A 10,121-nucleotide genomic window follows, 5' to 3' on the forward strand; every position below is an offset into this window, starting at 1 on the left:
ATCTTAAAGAATTAGAGGCTGGACCCGGAGAGATAGCACAGCGGTGTTTGCCTTGCAAGCAGCCAATCCAGGACCAAAGGTGGTTGGTTCGAATACTGGTGTCCCATATGGTCCCCCGTGCCTGCCAGGAGCTATTTCTGAGCAGACAGCCAGGAGTAACTCCTGAGCACCAGCGGGTGTGGCCCAAAAACAAAAACAAAAACAAAACAAAACAAAACAAAAAAAAAGAATTAGAGGCTGGGCCAGAATAGAGCCCTGTTTGTAGCAGTGGTATTAGGCTGTTTTGGGCCACATCTGGCACTACTCGGGGTTTATTTTTGGCTCTATGCTCGGGGATCACTCCTGGTGGGCTCAGGGGAATCAAACCTGGATTGTACCTGGATTGTGCAAGGAAAACACCTTACTGGTTGTACTATCATTCTGTTCCCTAAAAGAAGGCCATTCTTACATAGATTACACAACACTAAGGAGCTTTGATGTTATGCTAAGTAAAATAAATAAGCCAGTAACCAAAAAGACAAATGCTGGATGATTGATTTCCCTTGGAAGAGATCTGGGAGGAACAAGAGACGAAGAAGCAGTTGCCAGTCCCAGGAGTGAAAAGCTCTGAGCCTCAAAGAATGAGGACAACGAGGCATGGCCTGAAGGGGTTCACTGAGCCCAGTTCCTGCAGTAACTAAGCATAGAGGCAAAGAGGAGGAAAGAAAGGGAGAGGAATGATTGAGGGGGGAGGGAAGGAGCCAGAACTGACCTCCTAGCACCTGCCCAGAGGGAGTGGGCACAGAAAATTCTCCCAAGGTCCCAGACCTAGAACAGTGTTTTTCAGCCTTCTCCAGCTGTGATTCTTTCCTTCCTGTACCCCCTGTAACTTCCCTGTAAGATGGTCCCTCATTAGGAAACAATGCTTTAGACAAGACTGTGCTCTTGTCAAACCCAGGTTCGAACCCCAGCATCCCATATGGTCCCCAGCACCGCCAGGAATGACCCCTGAGTGCAGAGCCAAGAGTAACCCCTAAATACTGCCAGGTGTGATCCCCCAAAAGAGTGGAGGTTGGAAGCAGAAGACTATTTTAGATTTTTGGTATTTTTGTTGTTGTTGTTTGTTTTGTTTTGTTTGTTTTTTGGCCACACTGGATGACACTCAGGTGTTCCTCCTGGCTATGTGCTCTGAAATTGCTCCTGGCTTGGGGGACCCTATGGGATGCCTGAGGATCAAACCAAGTTCCGTCCTAGGCTAGCGCTTGCAAGGCAGACACCTTACCTCTAGTGCCACCGCTCCAGCCCTCTATTTTGGATTCAAATATAAGCTTTTTTCTCATAATTTTCCTGCGCCCTTATTCTTTGGATCAGTTGCTGTAAAAATAGACCTCTGTTGAGTTTGCTTGCAAGGGATCTGAACTCACCAAGTTTTAAATACCCATTTCAATCAATTCTTTCTTCTTTCCTTTTCCCCTTCCCTTTGCTACTTCTGGTTCAGTGCTACCTGGGGCTACTTCTTTGAAGGTGTCAGCAACCCTAGGATTCCTGCATGCAAAACTGAGTTGGAAATAGCTGTCCATGGTGATATTTTCACAACCCTTAGTTGGATTTTTCCTAAGGGAAAAACTTTCCTGGCGATGTGAAGTGTCCTTTAAATAAAAACAGGTCTCTCCCTAGAATTGGTGATTAAGAGTATACATGGAGGGACCCGGAGAGATAGCACAGCGGCATTTGCCTTGCAAGCAGCCGATCCAGGACCAAAGGTGGTTGGTTCAAATCCCGGTGTCCCATATGGTCCCCCGTGCTTGCCAGGAGCTATTTCTGAGCAGACAGCCAGGAGTAATCCCTGAGCATCGCCGGGTGTGGCCCAAAAACCAAAAAAAAAAAAAAAAAGAGTACACATGGACCAGAGAGATAGCTCAGTGGTCCAAGCTCATGCTACACATACAGGAAACCTAGATTCCCTTCTGACATGGCAAGGGTTCCTGAGCACAGAGCCATGAGAAGTGCCCACACACTGCCGGCTGTGGCATTGAGACCAAAAAAATAAGAGTGTCTGATTGCAGGGGTGCTAGAGCATGGAAGACCTGGGCTCCACAGCTCCCTTTCTAACCACTGACCTTGGAACCCTTTCTCTGTCTCAGTCCATCATGTAGAAGAGGGCATAAAACCACAAGCACCACAAAGACCTGTGAGGAGAGTTAAACTGACAAATACCTGACTATGGAAGGAGCTGAGAGAATACAAAGAAAGGAAAGAGAGCAGTTTAGGGTCATTGTAATTTTGATGATTCCCCCTTCAGGAGGGGGTAAGTGGAGAATGATAAAAGAAAGCTAAAACAAAGAAGAGAAAATCCAGCATGATACAAGTCCTGACTTTTCTTTCTAGTAAAGGCTGGAGACTAGGCATCAAGTAGGCACCAATTGGATTGTCAGATCTAGGGAACTAGCTCAGACTGACCCTGGGGGCAGGGAACTCAGGATCCTGTCCTGGTCCCACCCCAACCCTCTGTCCTCTCTCTCATTAAAGCTCCCTTCAGCTCCAAAGCAGATGTAGGTGTCACAGAGAAGGGACTATTTCTGACCTCAAGGAGCTAATTTACCAGACACACAAACTATTTCTGAGCTCTCTGTGTGGGAGGATATGAGAAGGGAGCAGCACAGACAAGTATTCCAAGGGAGCCAGCAGACCGACCCCCACTGAAGGAACAAGTCTCACACATCAGCTTCCCTATGCATCAGCTTCTGTACTTCATGTATCATGCACTCTCCAACCTTGAGTCTCAAGGGTCAAGCTGCGGGGTGATGGTGAAACCAAGGACACAAAATAAACAAACAACTGCTAAAACTCTCCCAGCTGCACATCAGTTGTGGTCTTGGTCCCTTATCTGTCTTCCTTCTTTGCCTGGATCAACTTAGTACTCAGTAATACATTGTAGGTCAAGAAAGATGAAACTGGGGCCGGAGCAGTGGCGCAAGCAGTAGGGTGTTTGCCTTGCATGCACTAACCTAGGACGAACCACGGTTAAATTCCCTGGCGTTCCATATGGTCCCAAGCCAGAAACAATTTCTGAGCACATAGCCAGGAGTAACCCCTGAGTGTCACCGGGGGTGGCACCCCCCAAAAAAAAACCCAAAAGAAATATGAAACTAATAATAATAATAATAATAGCAACTGAGATGGAGAATCCCAGGCTGCCATCACTGCTCATTAAATTCTAATCATAATCCGAAATAGCAGGAGCCATAGGACAAGCAAGCACTGATTCTTGGAGAGAAGTAGGTTGCTCCATGCCTCAGTCATGTTAGGTAGAGGTCCAGCACAGGGAATTCCAGGCCTCCTTCCGCCACTGTCTCCCCCTCTCTCCAGAGAAGCTTGGAGATGGGTTTCTGGGCATAGCTCCCTGGCAAGTAATAAATAAAGTCCTGAGATTTTTCAGTCTAGAACTAAATTTTGCACTGTCTGGATGATCACCCCAAGATTCTGGTGAAGAAACTTTGTTTCAGGGACAAGCGAGATAGTACAACGAGTAGGGTATTTGCCTCGCACGAAGCCAACCCAAAGTTTGATCCTGGCATAGTAGAGGGTCCCCTAAGTACAGCCAGGAGTGATCCCTGAACAGAATTGGTTGGGGCAATCCCTAAGAATTGAGTCTGCCTCTAAAAAAAAAAAAGATGAAGGAAAAACTTTTATTCAGCTTTGAGTTTTTCCCCTCCATTCTATTGTTTTTCCTTAATCACTGGGGCCATGAAAAGCCAGGCCAGGGGCTGGAGTGGTGGCTTAAGCAGAAGGCATCTGCTTTGCATGCACTAGCCTAGAAAAACTGGGGTTCGATCCCCTAGCGTCCCATATTGTCCCCCAAGCCAGGAGCAATTTCTGAGTGCATAGTCAGGAGTAACCCCTGAATGTCATTGGGTGTGACCCAAAAACCAAAAAAAAAAAGAAAAAAGAAAAAAAGAAAAGCCAGGCCAACTAGGAAGTACTTCCCTGTGCCACCCAGCACAGAAGCTGACCCATGCCAAGGCCTAAAGAATGGGACAAGGGCACTTAACACAACTGCCTGGTTTGGGTGTTCTTATATCTGAGTAGGGGTATTCCAACTGATGATCATATTACGTGTGTGTATGTGTGTGTGTGTGTGTGTGTGTGTGTGTGTGTGTGTGTGTGTGTGTGTGTGTGATTCCTTTCAGGTACCAGCCTAAAGTTTAGATGTGGCAACATTTTTATTTATCCTGAACTACTTCAAAGTTCCAAGCACAAATACCGCTTAGGCAACATCACATTCCATAGGAGAGAGCCCTTATCAAGCATAGAGCCAGGGCTTCATAATCTCTTTCAAGATTAGAGAAAGGCTAAAGTCCTATAGGGAAAACCTTGAAACAATTTAGCAAGTGGAGCTTCACTGGTATACTGATGCAAGCAGACTTTGGATTGCAAAGAAAGAAACAGTACTGGGCCCACAGTACTGGGCCCAGAGAGACAGCACAGTGGCGTTTGCCTTGAAAGCAGCCGATCCAGGACCAAAGGTGGTTGGTTCGAATCCCGGTGTCCCATAGGGTCCCCCGTGCCTGCCAGGAGCTATTTCTGAGTAGACAGCCAGGAGTAACCCCTGAGCACCGCCGGGTGTGACCCAAAAAAAAAAAGAAAGAAAGAAAGAAAGAAAGAAAGAAAGAAAGAAAGAAAGAAAGAAAGAAAGAAAGAAAGAAAGAAAGAAAGAAAGAAAGAAAGAAAGAAAGAAAGAAAGAAAGAAAGAAAGAAAGAAAGAAAGAAAGAAAGAAAGAAAGAAAGAAAGAGAGAAAGAGAGAGAGAGAGAGAGAGAGAGAGAAAGAAAGAAAGAAAGAAAGAAAGAAAGAAAGAAAGAAAGAAAGAAAGAAAGAAAGAAAGAGTACTGATTCATTCATTCTTATTTTTAAAATTATTATTGGTGTTGGAGCAACTAGGGTGCTCAGGGCTTACACCTGATTCTAAACTCAAATATTACTACTAGTGTGGGTGGGTGGGGGAACTCTATGGGGCACAGGGGACTGAGTCCTGGCTGACTATGTGCAAGGCAAAGCCATCTCTCTAGCCCAAGAATTGCTGTTTAGGGGCCGGAGCAATAGCACAGCAGTCAGTGCATTTGCCTTGCACATGGCTGACCTGGGACAGACCTGGGTTTGATCCCCAGCATCCCATATAATGCTCTGAGTCTGCCAGGAGTGATTTTGAGCTCAGAGCCAAGAGTAACCCCTGAGTGCCACTGGGTGTGGCACCCCACAAAGATCACTATTATTTTTAGGGGGCATTTTGAATCACAACCCAGCAATGCTCAGGGGTTACTCCTGGCTCTTTGCCCAGAAATCGCTCCTGGCAGGCTCGGGGGACCAGAGTTCGTCTGGGGTTGGCCATGTACAAGGCAAATGCCCTACCACTGTGCTATCACTCCAGCCCCAAGAATCACTATTTATAAGAGATCAGAGACATGGCTCAAGTGGTAGAGCCTTGCAAGTGTGAGGTCCGAGGGAGGATTCCTGGTACACATGCCCACCATCCCACCATGTGTGGTTTTGGGGAACCCACCAGCCTGCAACGCAACTACAAAATGGATCATTTAATCTTGTGATCGATGTATCTTTGTTTCTTTTGCATCAATCTTCCTTATTGATTTTAGACCTGAGCAAATGCCATAAAGGCAGAGACAGTGTCCTGTCATGTCTATATCCCCTAATATCTATGTGGGAAAAACAGTTAAATGCCCGCCAGAGCATAGACTGGCCCTGAAGGAGTCTCTTCAGAGTGTGTCCATGGCCCCAAAATCTGGGGAGATCCTGATCCTCTCTAGGACAGGAGTGGCTGTCCCTGGAGCAGTGGCAAGAAAGCCAGCAAGTGTTCTCACAGAGCCCATAATTAATGAAGCCAGGCAGCTGCCCAAACCGCCTGCACATTCTCACTTGACAGGCTCCCATGTCACCAGCCAGGTTCACTTGCATTGCACGAGGTGGGAGAGGACCAAGAAAACAGCCAAGATCTTCAGAGCTGAGCTGTGGGACAGGCGGGTCACCTCACTATTGCTGCTGCTGGCGTCCAGAGCAGCAGAGCTGGACACCTTCTGGGCACCTTGCAAAGAAGGAAAGGGGCCATCCTTGGTGCTTCTGTGTCAATGGCATGAGACCACGTGCTAAAAAGGTGCTTTTCCACTTCTGTGGCCAACAAGGCAGCTGACATTTCATTCAAATAACCTTGTTGCAAAGCCTGGGGCAGGAGAGATAGATAGTCGAGGAGTTAAGGTGTTCGCCTTCCATGTACATGACCTTGTCTTGATCGCCAGAACCACACGGTCTCTCAAGCACCGCTAGGAGTGACCAAAGCACCAAGTGACCAAACCCAAATCCAGAGTGACTCTTGAGGACTGACAGATGTCAAAAAAATGGGGGTGGGGTGGGGGAGAAGAACCCCTGAGCATTGCATTTATGCAAGCACACGCGAACCACACACACACACACACACACACACACACACACACACACACACCCCAAAGAAAGAAACAGCCAAGTTGAATGCCCAAACATTTTTCCATTGCATGTGCAGAAAAATTTAGCCATCGGAGGGGAACATTGCATTCAGAAAAGTGGCTAACATAGTGGTAGGGCATTTGCCTTGCACATAGCCTACACAGGATGGACCCTGGTTCAAATCCCGGCATCCCATATGGTCCACCGAGCCTGCCAGGGGTGATTTCTGAGCACAGAGCCTAGAGTAACTCCTGAGTGCCGCCAGGTGTGCCCCCCAAAACAGGAAATAAATGAAAAACATTCGCTCTTAGTTTCATAGATTTCTCCCAGAAGGAACAGAAGAAACTTTTTTTTTTTGGTTTTTGGGCCACACCCGGCGGTGCTCAGGGGTCACTCCTGGCTGTCTGCTCAGAAATAGCTCCTGGCAGGCACGAGGGACCATATGGGACACCGGGATTCGAACCAACCACCTTTGGTCCTGGATCGGCTGCTTGCAAGGCAAATGCCGCTGTGCTATCTCTCCGGGCCCAGAAGAAACTTCTAACACAGGATTTTCTCCAGGAAGCACCACAGGGGCCAAGAGGGGGGCGAAGATGTCTTACTGGTTTGAGTTCTTGAATCCTTTTTCTTTTCTTTTCTATTTTCTTTTTGGCTCCTTTTTGGTTTTTGTTGTTTAATTTTGGGTCCCACCAGCAGTGCCCAGTGGTCAGGTGTTACTCATGGGTCTGCATTCAAGAATCACTCCTGGCAGTGCTTGGGGAAACATATGGGATGCCAGGTATCAAACCAGGGCCAGGAGTTTGTAAGGCGAGAGCTTTATCCGCTGTACTATTGCTCTGGCCTCACCCTTTGGTTTTTAAAGTTTTTATTATTTTATTTTGGTTTGGCGGCTACTCTTAGCTCTGTTGTCAGGATTACTCCTGATGTTCTGGGGAACATCAAATACTGAGCTGGCCACTTGCAAAGCAAGCACTTTAACCTTACGTCTTAAATATGTTTACCTGATCAAATTAGTTTTCTTTTCCTTTTATTCCCTTTGTTTTTTGGGCCACACCCGACTGTGCTCAGGGGTTAACTTCTGGCTCTGCGCTCAGAAATAGCTCCTGGGGGCCCGGAGGACCAAAGGTGGTTGGTTCGAATCCCGGTGTCCCATATGGTCCCCCGTGCCTGCCAGGAGCTATTTCTGAGCAGACAGCCAGGAGTAACCCCTGAGCACCGCTGGGTGTGGCCCAAAACCCCCCCCCCAAAAAAAAAAAAAAAAAAAAAAAAAAAAGAAAAAGAAATAGCTCCTGGCCAGCTCGGGACCATAAGGGATGCAGGGGATTGAACCCAGGTCCGTCCTGGGTCAGCCTTGTGCAAGGTGAACGCCCTACCGCTGTGCTATTGCTCAGGCCCAAGTCAGATTAGTTTTTAAAATTCATTTTCACTGAGTATTTCCTTAGCATCTGCAAGATGTCATTCTCAAGAGTTGGGTGAGAAAGAAAAAACAGCCGATGAAGTAAACCATTCCCTGGCAGAGACAGAAGTGAGTCACAGAAACACAGAGGACGGCCACCCACTTCAGAGAGAGGGAGAAGGGAAAGAGATAAGATTTCCTCCAGGAAGGTTTTCTAGGTTAATACTAAAAGAGAAAAGGCCAGCTTGCAGGCACCCAGGCAGGGATGCCAATGTTGCCAGGGGTGTGCAGTGTCAGGAAAACTGAGGCTCAGGCAAGAAAAACCCTCAACCATTCTACTACCAGCCTGAGGTGTGGGCAAAACAGAGCCGAGCAACGCTGGAGAAACTGAGTCCCGCAGCACCCTGTGCCCTATTGCACCCACTCTCTTGCCATCCCTTCAGGAATCTCATGCAAAGCCATCAATAAGAGTTTGGGGGCATGAAAGGAACTTGACTCCACTTGAGAAGTGCAACGCACAGGATTGGAATTTACCCAGTGGGAACACGAGTATATGGATAAAGTATAAGACAAATAAATGCAAAAGCAAAACGCAGCCTGGCATGGTAGCAAGGCAAAGCTTTGCAAACATCTTGCTAGCGCATGTGCCTCCTGCGGGCCGGGCCTGGGCAAGGAAACTTGACCCTTCCAGGGCTACAACGTTACTAGGATGGGACACTATGGGGATCCCAAGCTAGAGAGAAACCCCACGCCTTGACACGCGACTTTGGGGGTGCACAAAGCTGTCTTTAGCCAACTCCCAGATTTCCTCCACCTGGCAACTATCACCACAGCTGTGCTCGACCCTCCTGGCCTGGCATGGCTCGAACCGGCGATCGGGGATCCGGAACTGCGAGGAGAAGGCGGAGGCACACATTTGGGGGTGCATGAAGCTTAAAAAAATAGAAGGGCGCGGGGGGAGGGGCAGATAGGCAGGTGCCCGTTTGCAGACAGGTGGCCCGAGGGTGGGTGGGTGGCAGGTTCCTCTTTAGCGCTGAGGCCTGGAGCCTCCCGGTTTGGTGCCTCGACACGGTCTTTCGGGGTACGCAAATGCCCGGCCCGATCGGAGCTGCTCTAGCCAGCCCGTGTGCCCGGCGGTGCCCGGAGCTTGCAACGCTGCCGGGCCCTCCTCCCGAGGGCTTCCTGGAGGCAGAGCGCATGCTACAACCCGCCGCAGCTCACCAGTTGCCGGAGCCCACGATGCACACTTGCAGGGGCGCCGCGGCCATGGCCAGGCTGGAACGCAGCAGCTCCGCGCGCGAGTGGAAGGTTCGATCCTCCGGGCCCGCCGCCTGCCTGCCTGCCTGCCTGCCTGCCCTGCGCCCGCTCGGCCTGCCAGAACCCGCAGCGCCGCCTGAGGCCACGCCCCGTCGACTGAAGCCCCGTCCACCAGCGCCTCTCCGCCAATGGCAGCGGCCGTACCGCTTTAAGCCCCGCCTTAGGTCCCGCCTTCTTCCGCCTCTCCGCCAATGGCAGTCTCCGTTTTCTCCCGGCTGCCCCCCCACCCCAGGCTGCCCCTGACAGCTCGGAGGCTCCGCCCCCGCTCCTCCTCCTCCCAGCATCCTTTGCACCACCTCCCGCCCGCCCTGCAGCAAGGCATGCCGGGACTTGTAGTTCGGTCGCCGAGGGCCTCTGAGCTAGCTGAGCCAAGGCGGGGAGCCTGCCCTTTTCACTCCACTTGCCATTGGCAGCACCCTTGAACTTTCAGCGAACTTGGGATTTTCTGAGGGAGGCCTCTGGGACCTCACTGTTATGGATAGACAGCTTTTCCTGTTAAGCAAGATCTGGCTGGCCCAGTACAGTCCTCCCCACCTCCTTTGGCAGGGTTTGGCCTGACACCTTGCCATCAGGGCCACAGGGTAGTTTGAGCATGAGATGGATTAGAATGATGAAGAATGATTCCTTCATTATTTTTAATAATAATATATATTATTAATAAATATATATTATTAATATTAATTTCTTAATGATAATTTCATGATTCCTTCATTATTCTCTTTTTCTTTTTCTTTTTTTATTATGAGAACAAAGATGCAAAGAAAGAGGACAAGGTAAAGTTACAGTGGGAAGACAATCACACATAAACAAAATTCTCAGAAGAAATCCCCTTGCTGACACCTTAATTTTGAACTTTCAGTCAAAAAACATTAAGGAAAAATAAAACAAAACACATGCACAATTACTTTGTCCCTCAAGTACCCAGATTGTAGTACATT

The 10,121-nt window shown here is 48.8% G+C and overlaps 1 protein-coding gene across 1 annotated transcript in view; it reads right to left on the reverse strand.

Moving 5' to 3' along the window:
- The window catches only part of GPD1L (glycerol-3-phosphate dehydrogenase 1 like), a 49,206-nt gene extending 39,975 nt beyond the window's left edge, over positions 1 to 9,231 (reverse strand). Inside the window, exon 1 of the mRNA XM_049766434.1 lies at positions 9,088 to 9,231. Within this exon, the coding sequence (XP_049622391.1) occupies positions 9,088 to 9,134 (47 nt within the window). The 5' untranslated portion in view covers positions 9,135 to 9,231. The remainder of the gene's footprint in view (positions 1 to 9,087) is intronic.
- Positions 9,232 to 10,121: the final 890 nt, after the last annotated feature.

This window comes from Suncus etruscus, chromosome 20, assembly GCF_024139225.1.
Source record: "Suncus etruscus isolate mSunEtr1 chromosome 20, mSunEtr1.pri.cur, whole genome shotgun sequence".
In the NCBI taxonomy this organism is placed as follows: Eukaryota; Metazoa; Chordata; class Mammalia; order Eulipotyphla; family Soricidae; genus Suncus; species Suncus etruscus.